Source organism: Mya arenaria, chromosome 15 (assembly GCF_026914265.1).
Source record: "Mya arenaria isolate MELC-2E11 chromosome 15, ASM2691426v1".
NCBI lineage: Eukaryota > Metazoa > Mollusca > Bivalvia > Myida > Myidae > Mya > Mya arenaria.
Window position 1 is genome coordinate 14,016,081 of NC_069136.1, and position 22,891 is coordinate 14,038,971.

General features: G+C 35.5%; 1 protein-coding gene across 1 annotated transcript; it reads right to left on the reverse strand.

Moving 5' to 3' along the window:
* Window positions 1-16,019: 16,019 nt before the first annotated feature.
* On the reverse strand, window positions 16,020-21,765 carry LOC128220306 (uncharacterized). The gene is made up of 3 exons (XM_052928656.1): window positions 21,592-21,765; window positions 18,139-18,276; window positions 16,020-16,476 (listed from the first exon to the last, which is right to left on the reverse strand). Exons 1-3 carry the CDS (start codon window positions 21,734-21,736, stop codon window positions 16,271-16,273), a joined length of 489 nt encoding a protein of 162 aa, XP_052784616.1. The 5' UTR covers window positions 21,737-21,765; the 3' UTR covers window positions 16,020-16,270.
* Between the last annotated feature and the right edge of the window lie 1,126 nt (window positions 21,766-22,891).

Genomic DNA, 22,891 nt, shown 5'->3' on the forward strand with positions numbered 1-22,891 from the left:
TGTATAGACATATACAATAGCCATTACTAGATCAAACTAGATCACAAGTACAAAAGTTGCTGCAAGATGCAGCAATTGGATGTTAGCGCGGGCCAACTATTGGTTATGCAAGTCTTTATGTAGGGTCAGAACGAAGTAAATAAATTAAGGACTAACATTGATTGTAGATGTAAAATAAAGTTGATTAAAAGATGACAGACTTGGGCTGTTGTTTCTGAAACGAAAAATAAAACCGTAACACAATAACAATTGTACAACTGATGGTATATTTATGACAGAAACCATAATTGTATCAAATAACTTTATTCATGAACCGTATCAATATACACACATTTTATATAGTGGTGGTTTTCTTTTGGAGTGGCTGATATGATAGCTGAAATGTTAAGTATGCCAACATGATTTGGTAAGTTCTGGGCAAAGTTCGAAACGTTGAGAATTTGAAGTACTTTGGTGAAATGTTGACTTTAAACAGGAGTAGCACCAAAGGTTTATCCAAAAAACTAATTAAGGACATGTGCTTAAAACAATGTTTACTTTTGGCTAATAATCCGCGAAACAAGTTGACCGTTATAATTAAGTGTTACAAAGCTATTGTTTCTAACTGAAAAACACATAAAACTGTTTGCTTATGTAACAGATTTTAACACAATTAAAAAAAATACATTTAACATAAACTAAAAGAAGTTGGTTATACATGAGCTGAAAGAAAGAAGTCTGATCATCATTATTAATGTAATTTTCCTTGTTCTGTGGCGTAGATGATTTATAAGCATGCAGAATGTTTTAAACAAAGGAAACAAGTTTAGCATATACTGACACTTAAAATATGACATTGAAATATAAGAATAAATACTGCATTGAATATTACTGAAATATGAACATATGTACAAACAAGAAAGAACATGAGCAATATGACATTGTATATACATTTTGTATACAACAAAGAGTAATAAGCATTATAACAAAATATACAGAGTTAGTATGTATGCTGGGAATGGTAGAGTTGTACTTAAATGTAATAAACAATAGAAAGAATATTTGTTATAATTTGGTGTAAGTGCGACATATACATTATGACCAATACTTGGAATAAGAATGCACACAGACAAATTAATACAATACTAAAATACATGCTGCCACTATTTCATAAGCAATGAAATGGAACAGGTATGAAAGAAAAGAATATAAATAAAAATGCATGAAAACCTAGTAATATGTACCTAGTATGCAAATGCACAGTATTTGAATGAAACTATTTATAGGGTGATAAATATCTTTTACATGGGGTTGGGCTTAAAAAGACTCAGTTTCAGTTGTTATGTTGGAATGAATTGGGTTGAAAATAGGTATATTTGTTAAATGATTTACTAACTTAAAAGTTGAAAGTTGTCAAACCCAAAACTATAAATGATATGCCTGGAGTTTTATATTATCAGTATAAGCATTGCTGATATGGTTGATAGCCAAAAGGCCATTATTTTTTAAAGTTTGAAAAGTCATAAATCACGGAAATGAAAAAAACCACAGCACACAATAGAATGGTTAAGGGTCATGCAAAAAAAGCAGGGTAAGTTGAGAAGTTGAAACAGGCATACTTTTTTAAGCATTATGAATTCTAATGTTTGTAAATGGAGAGTCAGTGCCTATAAAAGAGACATTGAATGATATATTCATCAGAGTTAAAGCTGCACTCTCACAAATTGAACGTTTTGACAACTTTTTCATTTTTTGACTTAGAACGAGACATATTTTGCGAAAATCCATTGAAACCAGTTATATAAGACTGCTGACAAAAAAGATTGCAGATTTTTATACTTAAGTTCAAAAATGTTTTATGCAATTTTCTTAAACTGTTAGTAACAGCTTAAGCCATAAGACATTAATTTTCAAATGGAAATATGAAAATCTGTGATTTGATCTCTTGTCAGTAATCTTAATCATTTGTTTGAGGATATTTACACAAAATTTGCGCTTTCCAAGACAAACAATAAAAAAGTTGTACAAATGGTAAATCTGTGAGGGTGCAGCTTTAAGCATAACAGGTAGTAAAGAAGGGTGACATGGCAAAATGACATAGTGATATAAATACAAGTATTTCTTGTAAATTAACATTTTGTAACTGTTTAAGTGAGATGTTGAAAAACAGAACATTGTTAAATATATGTACATATAAGACATTAATTTAAACATTAATGGAAATTAAACTCAGCAAAAGCATAGTGATATCTACAGAGCATTATGTCAACATCAGTGTTCAGATAGACAAAACCTTGAATGAGAAGTCTTATAATACTGTCAAATATCTCTAATTTTAGGAACATGTTTTGTAAATAATTATTGAAATCGCAGAACATTTAAGAAAACAATAGGAAGATAAGTATCATTATGATGAGGTTATTAAATAATGTTACGATTCTGTAAAGTCATATATGGAGACTGTAAGATATTGGCACAACTGTAACTTAACATATTGACATAATGGTAAAACACAATGGCAAAAATGGAAGTACACTATTTTATAAATATCAAATTTCAAATCCCCCGCCACGGAGTGGGGAGGGGATTACAGAAACACTTCATCAGTCTGTCTGTCCGTCTGGCTGTAACCTTTCGTGTCCGTGCTATAACTTACTTATGCATTGATGGATTACCATCTTGCTTGGTACAAATGTTGTCCTCATTGAGACGATGAGCAGTGACATTGACCAGGGTCCATAACTCAAAGATCAAAGTCACACGAGATATTTAAATGTCAGAGTACACATACTCGTGTCCGCGCTATAAACTCTTCCTACATATATCACGTTTGGTCACAGTATATCAGCCTTAACTGAAACAGTAATCTATTTTTAGTAACAGTGACAACGACCCTAGGGGGGCAAAAAGCATCCATTAAAGTTCTGCATAAACTTGTCCTATATACCAAGTTTGGTCACACTATGTCAACCCTTACTTGAGTTATTCAGTACTTACCATAATCATATTTTGACCTTGACCTAGACCATAACTCTCGGGGCCAAAAAAACAATCTCAGGAAAGGTCTCTATAAACTCTTCCTATATACCAAATTTGGTACCAATTAGAAGACCCTTACTTAAGTTATTCAAAACCAACACTTTTTCTATTAATAGTAACCTTGACCTTGATCATAGGGGCCTCAAACGCATTCCCATGAAAGGTCTCCATAAGCTCTTTGCATATACCAAGTTTGGTCTCTTTATGTCAAACCTAGTTAAAATTATTCGATACATAAGGTGACTTTGATGCTGCTCTAACACCAGCCCGCCCGAACAATGACACAGGTCATTCAAATATCTTGTTTTCCCTTTATGAAAATGTGGTTAGGAATATAAAAATGTGCCTTTCAAAAGAAATTAAAAGAAGAGTTAAAAAGAAAAAAAAAACATTCAAGGGCAATAATTTGTATTTAGGGCTAACATGAAGTTATGTTCCTTAGTGTAAGATGGTCGTCAATAATTCTGCGAAGTATTAAGTGCATTGAATGAATTTATAGAAGTTTTTTAATTAAAATCCCAACTTGCCCTAAAACTTTAACCTAAGTCAATCAGGGGCCATAACTTGTATTAAGGATTATATGAATGAAGGGTATAGAAGTTATCAATAAATATATCAACCTGCTCTAAAATTTTAACCTAAGTTCCATAGTCAATCAGGGGCCATTATGTGTATAAAATATGATATGGAGTTATCTTACCTAATTATGCGATGGCACTGAACAACTGTGTAAAGTATTAAGTCAATTGAATGAAGGGTATTGGACTTATTAGTGAAAATCCCAACTTGTTCTATAACTTTAACCTGCCCTTAACCTTTAACCTAAGTCAATCAGGGGCTATAACTTGTATTAAGGATAATACAGAGTTATGTAACCTCATTGTGTGATGGTCCTGAACAAATGTGTCAAGTATTAAGTTAAATGAACGAATGATAGAGAAGTTATTAATAAATATCCCAACCTGCCCTAAAACTTTAACCTAAGTTTGATAGTCAATCAGGGGCCATAACTTGTATAAAGGAGTTATATATTCCCATTATATGATGGCCCTGAACAACTGTGTGAGGTATTAAGTCAATTGAATGAAGGGTATTGGACTTATAAGTGAAAATCCCAACTTGCCCTAAAACTTGAACCGGACACCGACACCAGAGCGGATAGTATAGCCCACCTTATTCTTAAGATAGTCGAGCTAAAAAAACACAAATGTGATAATATATTTATAACATGTGTTTTCTCTTCAAAAATAGTGAAACAAGGTTATGACATCACCACAAAATATATGTATCACTTTATCGAAAATACTTAAGGCTTGCTATTTCATCGATAATATGAATCAAGACTCATTTTTCTTTTTTTAGCCAAAATAACCTTGACATTGATCTTACCTACACTACACACAATATGTATAACTTTAACAAATACTCTTTTATTATGTTCAAATATTCAAGAATATTTTAGGTTACTGATCATACAACTTGTATTTCTATATTATTGACCAGTGGTTGTGTACAATTTTGATCAGATTCAACATACCGCTCAGGTTGCGAGAAAAACAAATTGCCTTGTGTTGACTTGATGTAGTGTCAGCTAAAGCATTGAGGCAGGTTGTTTCATTAAGAATCAATTGGTCCTTTCACACTTGCAATGACAAGTTTTTCATTTTCAAACTTTCCTCTAGTGTTTATAGGGAAAAGCACTGTGAGGTAGAAGTGAAGTGCAGGATCGTCACCGATTGTTTTCAGTTCGGGTATTGTGATGAGGAGTAACTCAACTATTGAAGATCAAGTTGGAACATTTCATACCTACTGCTGCGTTTGATAACAACCTCAGCTGTGCAAAAGTAGGCCACTTGTGTGAGGGACTGGCTCTAACATAGAGGACATTTGTCAAGGTCCATTTACTTGTTGCCACAAGTTGCTTGTTGCTCTAAAAAGATATGAAAGGAGTTTGTTATGATATCATGATAAGTGAATGTAGCACTGAAGACCTGATAACATGAAACATGAGAAATAAAATAACTCTAAACATTAAACTGAGGTGAATTTGTTAGGTTTCAAGGTTGATTTCATAAGCTTTATTCGAAATGTGAATTGACAGGTAATTTGCAATTTGATGTCAATTCTGAATCAGGTTATACAAATCAAACATTGATGCATGGATTGCAGAATAATAATTAAGATTAAGTATTTATATACAAGTAATGATTTCATTACTTTATTCAGCTATTGAGTTAAGCAATTTTGTTAGAAAAAGTGAAAAAATGTTATTAATTTTTAGGAAGGCTTGTTTATAGGTCATGTATTTTGTGCGAAATAAATATCAAAATGATGTCTAAAAAAAGATTATATTGTGAAATAATGTAAGCTTGTAGAGTTAATTTTTTAAAAACTTTATATGAAATTGTGAATAATTGTAAATACATTCAATTATTTATTAAAATGCATTGAAACATCCATATGTTTTTGTTTCATTAAAGGTTGAATGTTAATACCAAAAGCAATGTTATTTAAAGTTGCAGTTAAAAACTTAGCAAAAGATTTGCCTAGCTTTAGTTGTGTTACATAACAACACAAAATGCAGAAGGTTTGGGATTTCATTTTTAATATGAATGCTGGCTATTGTTCTGAAACCATAAAGTTAACAGAAAACTAAGAAAGAGAACAAACCTGGTTTTGGGCAGCGGGGCAGCACTGATATTTGTAGGCTGAAGAATACTCATTTCTTGGAACTCCTCAGTCCTGGCCCATTATTGTTGGTGGCCATTTTTTGCAGTTTTCATCTTGAAGATGAAGCCCTATCTGTTCAATATTTACAACTCTTGTGGTAGAAATTGGAATGTAGGATGATAAATATAAATATACATTTTATTGAGACAGAATCCCGTAAAACATGTTTATTATTTTAAACTAATGCACCAGTCAATTGTAACCACGACCCCAAGGTCCGGGGGTATACCGGGGATAGCCGGGGAAATGGACCATGTTTTTAACTTTCAGGTGGCCCTGCATTGCCGGGTGAATGGGATGGTTATGTCTTCGCTTTAAATATAGCAGGGAATGGGCCTTACCTAGGGCCCCTGGGGTGCGGGGGCATTTGGCGAGATTAAACCATCTGTTCATCCTCGCAGGACGGGATTTTAGCCAAGGTTGGCTGGACCTATGGTCAGGGTCCTCGCTATTCCCCTGACCGGGGGGTGGGGGCGTGGTTTCAATTGACTGATGCATTAGTCTAAAATAATAACTGGTGCATAATGAAAACGATGCAAAAATTTAATGACTACGAACAAATCACCTTAAACTCGTTACATACAGACTGACATGCAAACTTTGCGCATGCATTACAAAGAAGGGCTTGAAATAGCATCCCTACCATTGTGACTCATTCAGTTAGACGCGTTAATGTCCAAATCAAACGTTTTTGTTGCGGTATTTCACTTCGAATCACCCTCTCGCAATTTTGACCCTGACCGCACACTCGCCTATGTCTGAAATGCAAGAAGCGTTTTCATTGGACGTCTATCATTCCTGGTTTTAATGACGCAATTTGGAAAAGCCTTCAAATGTTGTCCAAAATGAAAGTAGGAATACCGCAAAAAAACCGTGCTACTGTTTAAATCGAAAGACACGAAACCTGCTTTTAAAATGATAAATATAAAATAACAATAGTTTTTCAGTTCACTACAAATGTACGTAAAAAGAAAATGAAAATACCTTTCCCCAACCGCCAGCGTGTTGACCTCGATATCCCTAGTCTACTGGACGCTTGCATCTGACCCGTACGTGTCATAACCGAGTAATCAGATAATAGACTGGTTCACCGATTTTCTAAGATTATTGTAAGATACATTCTGCGCATTCGTGGTTTATTCTTTTATGTAAAAATATTTAAATAAAAAAGAGAAGTTTTCTCAACAACTGTGCATTTATGATATTTTTTCTCTAAAAGAGTTATTTAAAAAAATCTCTGGTTTTAATTTGCCTTATATTTTCAAAGCTTTACATATTAGAAGATTACCAATCTTCTATTGCAAAATCCAACAGGAACCAGTCTAATGGCGAACTGCTTTGGAATTATCCGAGAGCGGACGGTAAGAAACGGCGCATGCGCGATCAAAAATATGAAAACGCCGCATGCGCAAGCCCATTGCACCAGGGACACTTCTAAAACAATCAATATATGCGCCGGGCGCCGATGCGCCCGCGCAATAATCAAAATATTCACATGTAACTTAAAACCCGTGTTACCTTGACAGGTCAATGCGCATATGTGATGAAATGATTAGAACTTTTGTTTGAATGTTTGTCAAGTTATGCCCAATGACCAATTGAAAATTTCATTTGGGCCAGGTATAAGATTTTTTGAAAGTAAATTCAAACAAGACTCTTAAAAGTTAATTTCCTCTACATGTATATCTGTGAAGCTTTTTCCTTCAACTCAGTGGTAAAAAGATACTGCCTTAATTTTGTTTCTATGTTAAATATTGCAATCTTGTGTTGTGTTCAATATCGCCATAAAAGGCGGGCACACCGTGTTAATTTCTAATAAGGCACATGTGCACTTTGTACTGCAATACTATGTTATGTTATTATTCACCCTTAAGCGACTAGCTTATGTTTTTGTACCACGCTTTAGTTTTCCCAGTACTGCATTTGAATATACTTATTTTATCATTATTTTACTCTATGACATCTAAATTGCAGAAAAATACAATATAATATGAAATAAGGGTTATTTGCGCTAATAAAAATTGTGGTCTTCGAAGACGAAATTTGAACATTCATCAATATTTGCTGAAGGATTCCAATTATTTATTGAAAAAAAGACTACTCAAAGAACGACGGTAGTTTTATTTCCCCAGGGTCAAACTAACTCTTTGGCAATCTATAAATGCTCTTGATTTTAAATACGTTTCTTTCATTGAGTAGATTTCAATTACCCGATTACTCATTACTGAAATTGTTATGATCTCTGATAAAACCATTACTGTATATTACGGCGAATAAAGAATATTAAAATATTATATCAATATGTAAAACAAAGAATGTAATTTGATAATTATGTTAATCTAAATGTATCAAATAAAAGACACATATGAAAAAAGAAAGAACAATGCGAGCTATAGGCAGTCAAACCTCGTTGGCTCGAACTCCCAAGAACATGAAAACAATCCTCGAGCTTCGGAAATTTCGAACCAAGAGGGAATTCTTACCTTCAATTTAAAGCAATCGGTCATTGACATCCAGTTCGAGCCAAAAAGGACATCGAGCCAAGCGAGTTCGAGCGAACGGGGTTCGACTGTAATGCTGTCAAGGGAAACAGACTGGCCTACAAGGTGTAGCGCTCCTGCGAAAGAGAAGTAATGTATTTATTTAAAATGCAACGTGTACGTCTGACAATCGTCTCTCTAGTGGAAGTACAACACTTCAACATAGGTAAGCTTGAAGTCGGTGAAATATATATGTGGAATCATTTCCGACTATGTATTTAAAATACAACACATACCTCACTGAGCCTTAGTTTTCAACCACTCTAAACACTACTGTGAAATAATTATTCAGCATTTTATTTGAATATTGACGGCGTAAACTCCATCCCAATCCGCGATTGCCTGGTGAACGATTTAATTAAGGTGGCAATACCATTCCGAACGGAAAGAACACAACAATTGGGCCAATTGGGTTGTAATGCACCAGTCAATTGTTAAAACGACCCCAGACGTCCGGGGAATAGCGGGGAATTTGACTTTCGGTCCAGCCAACCCCGGGTAAAATCTACGCCCTGCGGGGACGAACTGATGGTAAATCCCCGCCAAATGCCACCGCACCCAAGGGACTCTAGGTAAGGCCCATTTCCCGCTATATTATGCCGATAACAAAACCACTGCATTCACCGGCACTGCGGGGCCATCTGGAAGGTAAAAATATGGCCCATTTCCCTAGCTATCCCCGGTAGACCGGGGGGGGGGGGGCGTGGGGGGGGGGTTATAATTGACTGGTGCATAATTACCAAATGAAGATATTGGCCTTAAGTAATATGATCGGTTATAAATCGATACAATTTGTATAACATACGCTTCACCCCGTTTAAAATTTTGTATTTTCAGTTTTTCAGGATATATGATGTAATTTATCACGTGGTATACACACACTGCAGAAGTAGTTCGTAAAATTTTGAATAATATTGTTATTGAAATGCAGAAGTGTATTTGTATATCTAAGTTTAAATTGATTGCCATTGAAGTGTATTATTGCAAAAATAATAAAGATCCCAAACGTTAAGTCTTTAGGTTTAACTGCTTAATTAAAATTACTACGCAATCTACCCTCAGCGTAATTGAAGTGTAAAGTTTTCGGACATTTTAAACCGTCCATATTCATCCGATATTGTTTTCGTAGAAAATGGCCGACGAGTTCCGAATGGAAACCTCTTAAGCTTAACAAGGTTAATTAGCTTATTTCATCCAGCCAAATTTCGTATTGAATCATAATATAACTAAGTGAAAAAAATGCTGATTGTAATTAGCATACAGATGATTTCCCTTTGAAGTCCAAAAATTCATAAGAATCTAAGCACACTTTCCACCAAAGTAAAGATATTGAGCATAGCTTAATTATTTTCTCAGGGAATTAAAATGTTTTCAGAAATTTGGGGTCTGGGGCGTTTAAGTAAAGATCTTAGTCGATTTTGATTGTAATTTCAGATTATCTTACTGTCATTTTTTCGTTACTTTGCTACATATTCGAGTGAAATGAACGTTTGCCAATAATCAAAATTAATATTGATTTGAAAAAACTACAGAAACAAGCACAGAAGTCTAAAAGAAGATTAAACCAAGACATAGAAAACAAAAACAAACAATCACAAGCCAGAAGCATGGAAGAACAGTTCAAAACTAAATAACAACACAGTACATATATTCTCTATAAAAAAACTAGGGGTGTTTATCAAGGAAAGTAAGGTACCGCCTGACACGAATTTGAGGAAATAAGACAACAACATTGTCTTGCTATTTCAGAGGCCAATACAGATTTAACATTGTTGAGGTTACGACTGAAATCCCTTGTTGTAACGGCGCCCTGAAGCGTAAGATGTTTAAATGGTTATGACGGACCTGTTCAAATAGTGATTTCATAGTTAAAGAAATTATATGAGAAATTAACTATGTTGGTTTAAGTTCTTGGTGCTTTATGAGCTTGCTAAATCTTGTAATAAATGGTATTACTTCGGTATGCAAATTGAATTTATATGTTGAGGTGTTAAAGCACTGAAAAGCGGTAGAGGTAACTCCAACCCAATCCACGATTAATTTCTGAACGATTCGAATTGTGAATACATCAAAAACTGCCGGAGAGATGTTGATGTTTCACGTGTCAAACTGTTGTATTTGAACTACCATACTGCTTTGAAACTAAAATCTATAAACTTATTTGGATGGACCACTTAGTATATAATTTACAGCCAGCAACTTGGAAGAGATGCGATTAGAACGTGACGCTCTGAGTTTAAAAGATATTTTAAACCACTGTGGCTGTTATAGTTTCGGCGATAGAGGGTGACCTCGTCGTCAGTGATAACGGTCTAAAAACACGTTTTGCGTGTATATTTTCAAATTGCAGTACCATTTTAAGTTACAGGACATAAGAATATCGCCAATAATGCCTGTTTATCACGTAACAAAACCGCCGACATGTCACGTGTTTAAAGCTACATGTATTCCATCCATAGCCTTCCATCCTGACACTGGATATGGATTGGATTCGCCGTGTTCTTAAAAATGTTTTGCTGCATACTGGACAAGTGTTTCCGGCCATTGATAGATTTTGAAACTCCCATATACGTTAGATCACGCGCAACATAATGCCATTTTGAAATATTTTGATGTAAAAATCTTGTGTAATTTGAAAGTAAAAGGAATAGTAATTATGACATTTTAAAAAGACAAAATCAAGTAAACATGTATATGACTTCGTCTGAAAATTCACACAATTCTTTTCAACACTGTTATGGAAAATCTAACAGTTGATAATTTTCTGTCTGGCCTGAGAAAAACTACTTTATTCAAATATTAAGTAAACGGCGGGTAAAAAAACACATCTTTAATGATGTTGTGTGTGCGGAAACAAATTAAATGATTTTCGATGCTAACGGCATTTTGATAAAAAAAAGTATAGTATCTATCTTACCTTATTGTCGGCTTATTTCCCTTTTTATTAATGAAATTCTGATTTTCTCTTGAACTGCTTGTTTTGACAAGCATCCATGATAATGACAATACACAGACTAATGAATAAAGCCAAATAGACTTTTCATTCTAAACCTGTAACTGCTTAGTAAATAATGCATTTATGGAAATTATTAATTACTGATAACAAGATTGTAACCGTCTAAGCGCAATCATATCAAATGATTGGTGAATGCTAATTTATTTACTGTGGTCTACTTTAGTCTCTTAGTGTTGAAATACCGTGTTAAATGCTAATTTCTTTCAAATTTTACTCTGTATCGGCATCGCTTATTCGTATTTTTCCTGTTTGCAATTCATAGCGTCCGATTTGCGGACACAACACTGAGTTCTACTTTATTATTAACCGAATATAAAAGCGTTATAAGTACTGCGTTTTGATTCGAAAGGTTGTAGTCCACTTTTCTGTGTTCTTGCCGGTCCGGATCAGAGTAAAATCAAAATGCGCGAACATCCAAGATAGTGAAAAGCAGCACTCAGGATCAGTACTAATATCCGTTTTATTATATACATTACTGGTTAAACCACTTCAAGTGACACTCTTATTCAAAATCAATACATACACATGTATAACAATCATACATTTTGAGTGATAAACCTTTAACTACTTACTAAATAATGCATTTATGGCAAATATTAATTACTGATAACAAGTTTGTAACCATGTATTAAATAGCTGAAAACGCAAAAATATTAAATGATTGGTGATTAATAAAAGATTTACTGTGGGCTACTATCGTCTTATAAGGTAGAAATACTATGTTTCCTGCACCTTTTTTTCAAATTAAACTCGGTATCCTTCATAAGAACAATTGTTTTCGACATTTATTCATTCGTGTTGGTATATTAAAACAATTTTATTAACTGTGGTAAATCTTATTTGGGAGTGAAAGTGTATCTTTCTAAGACACATGTTTTCATAACGAAAGTCGTTTTTTTGTTTTATGACGTCATTTTAACATCGCTCAACGATACTTGTTATGACATGACGACATCAGAGTGGAATACGTCCGTATTATAATAAAGTGTACGTATTCCGCTTGATTGGACGTATTGCACTAGAGTGGACGAGGGTGGACGTATTGCACTAGAGTGGACGAGAGTGGACGTATTGCACTAGAGTGGACGTATTGCACTAGAGTGGACGTATTGCACTAGAGTGGACGTATTGCACAAGAGTGGATGAGAGTGAACATATTGCACTAGAGTGGACGAGGGTGGACGTATTGCACTAGAGTGGACGAGGGTGGACGTATTGCACTAGAGTGGACGAGGGTGGACGTATTGCACTAGAGTGGACGAGGGTGGACGTATTGCACTAGAGTGGACGAGGGTGGACGTATTGCACTAGAGTGGACGTATTGTACTAGAGTGGACGTATTGCACTAGAGTGGACGTATTGCACAAGAGTGGATGAGAGTGAACATATTGCACTAGAGTGGACGAGGGTGGACGTATTCCACTTCAGTGGACGTATTCCACTTCAGTGGACGTTTTCCACTAGAGTGGACGTATTCCACTAGACTGGACGTATTCCACTAAAGTGGACGTATTCCACTTCAGTGGACGTTTTCCACTAGAGTGGACGTATTCCACTAGAGTGGACGTATTCCACTAGACTGGACGTATTCCACTAGACTGGACGTATTCCACTTCAGTGGACGTTTTCCACTAGAGTGGACGTATTCCACTTCAGTGGACGTTTTCCACTAGAGTGGACGTATTCCACTTCAGTGGACGTTTTCCACTAGAGTGGACGTTTTCCACTAGAGTGGACGTATTCCACTAGACTGGACGTATTCCACTTCAGTGGACGTTTTCCACTAGAGTGGACGTTTTCCACTAGAGTGGACGTATTCCACTAAAGTGGACGTATTCCACTAGACTGGACGTATTCCACTTCAGTGGACGTTTTCCACTAGAGTGGACGTTTTCCACTAGAGTGGACGTATTCCACTAGACTGGACGTATTCCACTAAAGTGGACGTATTCCACTTGAGTGGACGTTTTCCACTTGAGTGGACGTATTGCACTGGTCTGGACGTATTCCATTTGATTGGACGTATTCCATTTGAGTGGACGTATTCAACTTGAGAGGACATATTGCACTTGACTGGTCGTATTCCACTTGAGTGGATGTATTCAACTTGAGAGGACGTATTGCACAAGACTGGACGTATTCCACTAGAGTGGAAGTATTGCACTCAAGAGGACATATTGCACAAGACTGGACGTATTCCACTAGACTGGACGTATTCAACTTGAGTGGACGTATTGCACAAGACTGGACGTATTCCACTAGAGTGGAAGTATTGCACTCAAGAGGACATATTGCACAAGACTGGACGTATTCCACTAGACTGGACGTATTGCACTAGACTGTACGTATTAAACTAGAGTGGACGTATTCAACTTGAGTGGACGTATTCCACTAGACTAGACGTATTGCACTAGAGTTGACGTGTTCCACTACAGTGGACGAATTCCACTAGAGTGGACATATTCCACTAGACTGGACGTATTCCACTAGAGTGGACGTATTTCACTGGACTGGACTTATTGCACTAGAGTGAACGTATTGCACTAGACAGGACGAATTGCACTAGAGTGGTCAAATTGGACTAGATTGGACGTATTGCACTCGAGTGGAAGTATTCCATTAGACTGGACGTATTCCACTAGACTGGACGTATTACACTTCAGTGGACGTATTCCACTAGACTGGACGTATTCCACTTCAGTGGACGTTTTCCACTAGAGTGGACGTATTCCACTAGACTGGACGTATTCCACTTCAGTGGACGTTTTCCACTAGAGTGGACGTATTCCACTAGACTGGACGTATTCCACTTCAGTGGACGTATTCCACTTCAGTGGAAGTATTCCATTAGACTGGACGTATTCCACTAGACTGGACGTATTACACTTCAGTGGACGTATTCCACTAGACTGGACGTATTCCACTTCAGTGGACGTTTTCCACTTGAGTGGACGTATTCCACTAGACTGGACGTATTCCACTTCAGTGGACGTATTCCACTTCAGTGGAAGTATTCCATTAGACTGGACGTATTCCACTAGACTGGACGTATTACACTTCAGTGGACGTATTCCACTAGACTGGACGTATTCCACTTCAGTGGACGTTTTCCACTAGACTGGACGTATTACACTTCAGTGGACGTATTCCACTAGACTGGACGTATTCCACTTCAGTGGACGTATTCCACTAGACTGGACGTATTACACTTCAGTGGACGTATTCCACTACACTGGACGTATTCCACTTCAGTGGACGTTTTCCACTAGAGTGGACGTATTCCACTTGAGTGGACGTTTTCCACATGAGTGGACGTATTGCACTGGTCTGGACGTATATCACTTGAGTGGACATATTGCACTAGAGTTGACGCATTCCTATAGACTGGACAAATTGCACTAGAGTGGAATACGGACTACCTACCGTATTTTGCGATATGTATCGAGTGTGGATTAAGGGTGGATATATAATAATCTCGTATATGCGGATTCTTTAGCAATGCCTGAATGTAGGATTATGGTTCTTGCGCTTGACTTGTTTGCATAGTGGACTGTGTATATGTGGAAGTTTCATTATGGAATTGACATCAGTAGTTTGTTTTAAGTTGCTTCTAGGACAAGGATGTTTCGGGCGGACGGAAGAATGGACCAAACGGTGCTATATGCTCTGCATTCCAGGAGCATAATTAAAGCCGCTTATACTTGTAAATGGACGAAGAAGTCATTTCCGGACGTTTGGTAACTCAGACTAGTCATATCTCGTCCCCGACCGTAAACTTGTTTATAAAGCCATCATTGTTCATGTCATCAGTAGCTACCAGAGAAATACCACAAAAGGTGTCTTACCTACGGTTTATCTGCTGCCGAACCAATAACTTCCTGACATTAGACATCATATATGTTGTAATCAAGTAGGATAAGGACGAGTTTGCCTGTGTAATACCTCAAACGGTTAATGCACAAAAGGTCCTAAAGCGCATAAATCATTATAAAAAAATGTTGATCATGTTTAATCTTTAACAAAATACTTCCATTTAGAAACTGTCCATAAATAGAGTTCACAAACACTGACACCTGTAAACTGGCAACTGTTGCCTCATACAAACTCATACGAAGTCATTCTCCTTAAAATATTATTATTACTCATACTCCGCACTACTTGTGTTGTACTTGAGTGGAATGCGTCGTTAAAACTATGTTATATACATTTGTAAATCTATTTTGAACACAATCCCGCCATTTAACTGGACGTCTTGGCTTACCCTGTAGAAAGGGACGAAATTGATGTTATTCGTTTGTTTAATAAACCGACGTTCCATTTACTAAATTGTTACCTTTTCAAACCGTAATAGTTCTGTTATTGTTTATTGTCTTGTTACGTGGTATTTGTTCATATAAAAAATGTATGTACACTTGTAAGATAATGCGTGACTGTGCTAGTTAAAACCCTACCCCCACAATGACTCCTGTTCCTGTGAAATCGTCTTCCAGTAACCGTTTTCAACAGGGTTTATATTTGAATTTGGGATTAGTGGTCATGTCTATGTACTTTTTTCTGTATTACATTAAAACAGAATTTTCGGATATTTACATATTCGGAGTATAGATAACTAGGTAGAGATGAAATTTTGTTTTCAGAGACTTTCAATTTGTGATCTATATGTGTCTATTTTACATGTCATAACATGTAATAATTCAAACAAAATCAGTATTTTTTTTATAATATTTATTAATTATTATATTATCCTCTTATAAATAAATTATTAGATATTAGTCTCGAAAAAAGCCATGTACACAATTGACAATTAACTTATCATCTTATGAATAATATACCTTAACAAATCTACTGATTATTTTTATTAAATCGGACTAAACTCTAATTTTTATTATCGTTTGCTTTAATAGAAATTGACATGACAACATCTCGGTCCCGTATTAGGTTTTGAAAAGAACGTTTTCCAGAGAGTTTAGATCAGAAATCTAACACAAGCAAAAGCTACAGTAGCACTGAATACAGTGAACAGATGAATGGTTAAAGGTGGACTGGTGTTGCAGTGATGACCGTTACAAACACACATCTCTCCGATGTAGCTGCTGACATCCATGTTGTAGCATCCCTCTTGGTCCCACTTCATTGTTATACCACCACTCGTCAAACATCCTTTTTTGTACACTGAAACGAATCGGTTTATGTTTTAATCCGTATTAAATCCGAATAAAGACAATGACCACAATACAGTTGTGAAGGGTTTCGTACACGCTTTATAGGGTAAGACATCGAACATAAAATGCTTAGTGACATGTTTGCAAATTGCTTGTTTATTTTTTAAAACATACCCTGTGGTTATATTAATAGTTTTATCTTTAATCTAAAACTGTGAGAGAATGCTCTATTTGCCCAAGACGTAAGGCAACGCAATAGCAAAGTCAATTATTTTGGCTTGGATAATTGATAAATGTTGACCAAGCAAACAGGTTTAAGGCCCAAGCAGACCCAGCCCCAAATTCTCGAAACTTCTTAAGCTTAACAGGCTTATGTAGCTTAATTCAATAAGCCAAAATACATGGTTGAAATGAATTTTGTTAAATAAAAATCGCTTAATTGTAATCATCACAAAGATAATTCCTATCTAAAGTATAAAAACTTTTGAAGAATTCAATATTATGCTAATTATTGAAAAACAAAAATAGTCAGCTGAGCTTAATCCTGTTTTAAGAGACTTAAGAAGCTTCGAGAAATTTGGGCCGGGGGGACTCCAGTGAACTCGCGTTTAAGTCACCGTTCCATGACGGTACTCCAATCATTAATCGGTGAAGCTATTTTGATGAGTGTGTGGTATGTTTGAGGTGTTTGTATATGTGTATGTGTTGTTGATACGTTTTTGGCCTATGTCGTGTGCCCCTGTTGTCCACAAACAGGGTTTAGTTTTGGATTTTCGACTACTGGGCATCTCTCTTTTGTGCAAATTGTATAAAGTTAAATTCCATAGGATGCTGAGCATGCTTGAGGCGGCACTGGGTTTTGATTCTCTGATTATTTTAACTATCAAACGAGACCATTCACTGACCAGACGACGGTTGTTGACACGTTTAAATATCTAGTTTAAAATAATTATACAATGACAACTACAGGGACAAATTCATACATTTAAATATGAAACCTGTTTAGAGGCACAAGGTAAGAGCCTGAATGAGCCCAGGCCGCAATATCACGAAAATACTTAAGTCAAATCTCAAACTCAGTCTCAACACATTAAACCACATAGCATCAAAATTTGTTAAATATCATATATGTTTTTTTACAGTTCTATAAGCACATTCTATCATAGAATATGCTGATAAAAGCCTTTGGTCAAATTCCAAGGGAAATCTATTCTACAGCCAAAAATGTTTTTGAGTACAATTCTGTATTATTTATAAAATACTCAAGTATATTTTTTTGTATCTAGAATTAGTTTTCTTTGAAATATTGAACATCTTTTTTTATCAACAAATTCTATAAGAAAATATGTTTTCAAAAAGTATAAAATATGGAAGATTTTGAAGAAAATTATGCTTTTATATGGTGACATGAGTTGAGACTGAGTTTGAGATTTGACTTAAGTATTTTCGAGATATTGGGGCCAGACACTGAACGAAGGATACACACGTACAAACTCGAGGAGCAGACCACATACGCATCAAAATAGCTTGTTCAATGTTCAATAAATGTGTGGATTGCCGCTTTTAAAAGGCTCGTGAAACACGAGATCGACGTAGGAACAAACTGGTTAATATGTGCATAACCTCAAGTTCAACACAAATAACTATGCATATATTTCATACAAATGTTTACCTTTGCCCCCCTGCTCGGTGACACCTTTGTAAGTGAAGCAGCTGCCCGAACATTCAACCGCTGATCCATCTGGGAGGTAGTCGTCACAGTCATTACATGACTTGCACTCCATCAGCTTCGGTTTGTCGGGCAATTGACCTGCAAGCACACACGCATACTAATTTTATACTTCGGCTGCGATGCTAACACAACGTCAATAAAATGTCAGATGAGAACTATTTTACGACGGTTAACGCTAGGAATCATACATACTAATAAAAGCGCTCAAAGTGTTGAAAGGCTGAGGGCGCGACAAGCGTGATTTGATCTTATTTACAAGTCATTTTAACCGCATAACACCATACGCATCATTGTGTAACCCTTGAATTTGATTTGCAGGCCTTCAGCCTTACAAGCATGTAAAGAACTATAAATACTTATATATTCGAATCAATATTGAACGTGAAATAGCTATTATGAAAGATAAATTAAAAGTCCATTTTCAAAAATGGGCTTTTCTTTTATAATCATCAGATATATAGTACATTTTAGAAAGCCAGTTTGTCTCTTCTCTTTTTCTTATTATTTAAATCTTTTTATGGGCATTTTCTTTCTTTTTTTCTTTTTTTCGCCTAATCTCCCCCCTTTTTTCTATATCAGAAAATCGCAAAACAATTGGTTTCTTCATATGAAAGATACTTTTTATATAAATGTCAAATGTTTTCAACGTTTAGCTGTATGAAGTGCTTTTTGTATACGTTTGAAAAGAAAAGAACTATATATTTAACAGAAAAAGTAGTTTCATACGTAAACGTAAAGCGACGTTTGAATTTAACAAGATATGTCCACTTTGTATTATGACATAGAATCGACAAAGATATGCCGTTAATGAGAAAGGAAAAACTCGACAAATTATCACTAATGTGCACAAGAAGTTTCAACTCACAATAAGTAAACAGCAATACTAAAATTAACAATGTTTTTCCCTTTTCTGATATTCTTGATGATGATGGTTAATAATTATTTAAGTTTTAAGTTTACCTTTGTTAAGATATATTTATTAGCTTTATTGTAACAAATCAGTTTTAAGCGGCACTGTTTACTGAATGAAGGAGTACGCTTAGTGATGTTGGAAAATGTGGGTTGCTGGAACTCGTCAGCTCTGAATTGTTTGCTTCATGAAAAAAAGTCTACAATGTCATTTAAAGCACTTATCCACATTCAGATTGTCATGATTGTCATTTAAAGATTGGCGTCCACCGCCGCCACCTAGTCAGCGCTAGAGGCCGAATCCCGTTCTTGAATGTGAGTGTTGTCTGATTGTGAGCTTCAAGTATGATGGACGATTAACCGACAAGATGGCTGACTTAGTGCCACCACGTTGACAGTTTTTAGCAGTTCGTAGTTACCCACCTTTGGAATGGCCGCACCTGGTGTAGATGCGAGATGTGTTGGGTGACTGTGATGGTCGATATCAGATTTGGCTACTTTGTCGTAGTCTGAATGGGTATGGAGACCATTTTTCTGTGATAATTTGTATGGCGCTTAGTGAAAAACTTTTGAACTAGACCCCTTCCTTCAACGTTACTATTAATGAAATCTGATGTCTGATATGTGTTTGTTGTCATATGATGAAGCATGCCTGTTATTTAATGTCTGCCTTTATCTGTGTGCCTTTACGTTTATGCTAAGTTTCTAGATGCGAGTGTTAGTTGGTCAAAAATGAGGGGCATGGTTTAATATTTTATTGGAATGAACGGTGATCCAAAGCATAAAATTGTGAAGTATTGTTCACATCGTATTATTGTTTCAGACAAATTTACTTTCGTGGTTGTGTTACAGAGCACTTCAGAATGGACTTAGACTTAATTGCGTCGAATACATGTATTCATAAATATAACAGCCTTATTACTTTCACACTTGATGAAATGAAATAGAAATAAGATACTGTTATGAAAAGGAACATGTGATGGCTATTTCGATTCATGTTTCGTCGTATATTGCTTTACTCATATTAAAAAACGACGGAGCCCATTTTGAGTTAAAGGGGCGCATAATAAGTTGATGCAAAACATTTTTAAATGCAATACAATGTTTAACTGATTTGCCTTTTATGATTAAAACAATAATAACTTATGATTGGTATAAGATTAAAGAGATATTAGCAATAATATTTTTTTTCAAATTGGGGAATTATTCACAACATAGCTATTAAATGAAAAAAACAACATGTTTTAAGGATATTTTATATCTATTCATAAATCATATGCTTTGTTTTTTGACTTGATCATTAAAATTAAATATTTTCACCCCAACTTACATTCCTTAAATTAACTGCCTTTCGGTAATTGCGGATATTTTTTGATGAACGCAACGTTTTCGGATATGTTCGGATCGCATATCATCGCATATAAATATACATGTAAATGGAAATTGTTTACCTTGTTATTGTTTGTATTGTGTCGGCAGGCCGCAAAATATTAAATCAACATGTTACAAAGTGTTAATTTATGATATGTTAAATGTATTGTTGTCATTAGTGTGTCAATTTTAGGTTTAAAAGTGATTCGAAGTGGTTGCTTTTTCCCAGCGTTGTTCTGACGTCATTTGATAAACTGTTTCCGGTTACGGTCGGTTCGTTCTATTTACAGAATGGGCGATAAATAATAATAACTACTGTAAGGTTTTCTTAAATGGAATTTAGTAATTTTTGATAACTGTTGAATGAAATTATTGACAATATAATTATAAGAATTGAAGGCTGGGTCAAGAACTTGTGGAGTACGATGCCACATACTTTAACAAGCCCAACTGCGTTCATACCCCGATTATGACATCAATTCCGCAATTCATTCTTTAAATAAGTTCAAATTGTGCCACTTAGGTTTCAGCATATATTCACTAATGTCACGGCCCATGTTCACTAAGACTGGGCCAAATTCACAACCGTCAGAGGCTATATATACACTAATCGGTGTGTCTAGTTGAAGAACTTGAGTCTCTAACTCAAAAGGGTACTGAATATGGACCTCGAAGTCGGAGCCACTGGGTAGATACCAGTTGCTATCAGCACAGTGAGTTGAGATGAACATCTTTACAGGCGTTGAACACAATATATTTCTTAATTATAGAACAGTAAGTTTGGAGTTTTGAAATACGTTAGGCAATAAATTATAAGGGGGCTAAACAAAAGCTGATTTATAATTGTATGCAATTTAAACATGATGTCTTAGGCGGTTTAATGTTTTTCCTATGCATATTACCGACCCAAAGTCAAAAGCTGATGTCAAAGCATGTGTGATTTCTTAATAAGCTAAAAAGCGAGTTGTGTTAATTGTTTCCCCACAAAACGTTTTAATTTGTACTAAATAAGTATTACGGGAACGCTTATGAAACAAAATCTCCAAAATCCATCTATGCTTAAAGTACATATTTTTTAAATGACTACTACATTTAAATCTTAAAGGAACTCACCAGTTACCAAAGGTAATGTGCTAAGCGCAACCATCACAATTATAATTTTGTGTCCCATTGTACAATATGTAAGATTTACTGAAGTCCTGAATGATATGAAACGTCCAACACAATGATTAAAAAGTGAAACTATCAAGAGGCACATTAACAATAAAACGTCATCCAAAAGGAAGTCGCTTCTTCAGTCAACGATTGATTTCCCTATTCATATATTTCAAAAGATCTTAAGTACCTTCAATGTGCTGAGTGAATTGTTTACACGTTCAACTTAATCACGTTAATCGCTTGCATTTCATGACAAGCAATGAGCTCAGAATAAAAATAAGGCAGAAGTTTATTTCAGTCAACTAAGTGGTTGATTTAAGTGTCAGTCATTACTCTCTCAAATATGGCCGCCGTAGTGTCGTATGATGAGGATACGTCAGAGAATTAGAGTTCCCTATTCCTAGAGTCTAAAACCAATCTTAATATCATGCATATAAAGCAGCCCCATTATGGATCCACGAGGAGAGAGCAAGTAAAAGTTGATAAGTGGGACCCAATTAATGCATGAACAATAATGGCATGAGGCTGAGGCAAAAAAACATTGACAGTGACATCGAAAGCTACATTTTTAGAATATACTTTGTTAAAATAATTCAAAATCCCAAGGAATGTGATGGGCGAGACCAACAACTTATTACAGGATTCGCACTAAAGGTTTTAAGTAATCCGCCATTCCGGAATAAAAAGTTTAAGAAATGCAAAACTTATGTGAAAAACTACAGAAACAAGCTTGGCAGCAAAATGTTTAAACATAAGCCCAGTTTAATGGCACTGGGTAAACGCCAAAGACATAGAACACTAAAGCAAACTATACAAACAAGAAACATGGAAACAGTCCCTAAAGTTTAAACGTGCGTGCACAATCCTCACTCTTATCCCAACAATCCTAAATAATCCTAAATAAAGAAAAAATGATGCATTGACTTTAGGAATAATAAAACAAATAATAATAAACTTATAGATAAACCCCAATTACTTCAATGATAAGATATCCCAACTCTATCGACGACGAAAGCCGACGAAATATTAACTTTGATTATATTACATAATTATAGAGTTGTCATCACTTGCCAAAACAAGCAGATGATTTAGAGAGAACATTTATGTTTATAACAAACAAAGCAGCAAGATCATTAGCTTGCAGTCATTTATGATACACACGATATCAAAAAAGAAGCATTCAAGATAAAAGAAATAGCAACTGTAGTGTTTTTTTATAGATTAGTAAAATGGCCACATGCATTTTCTCAAGACA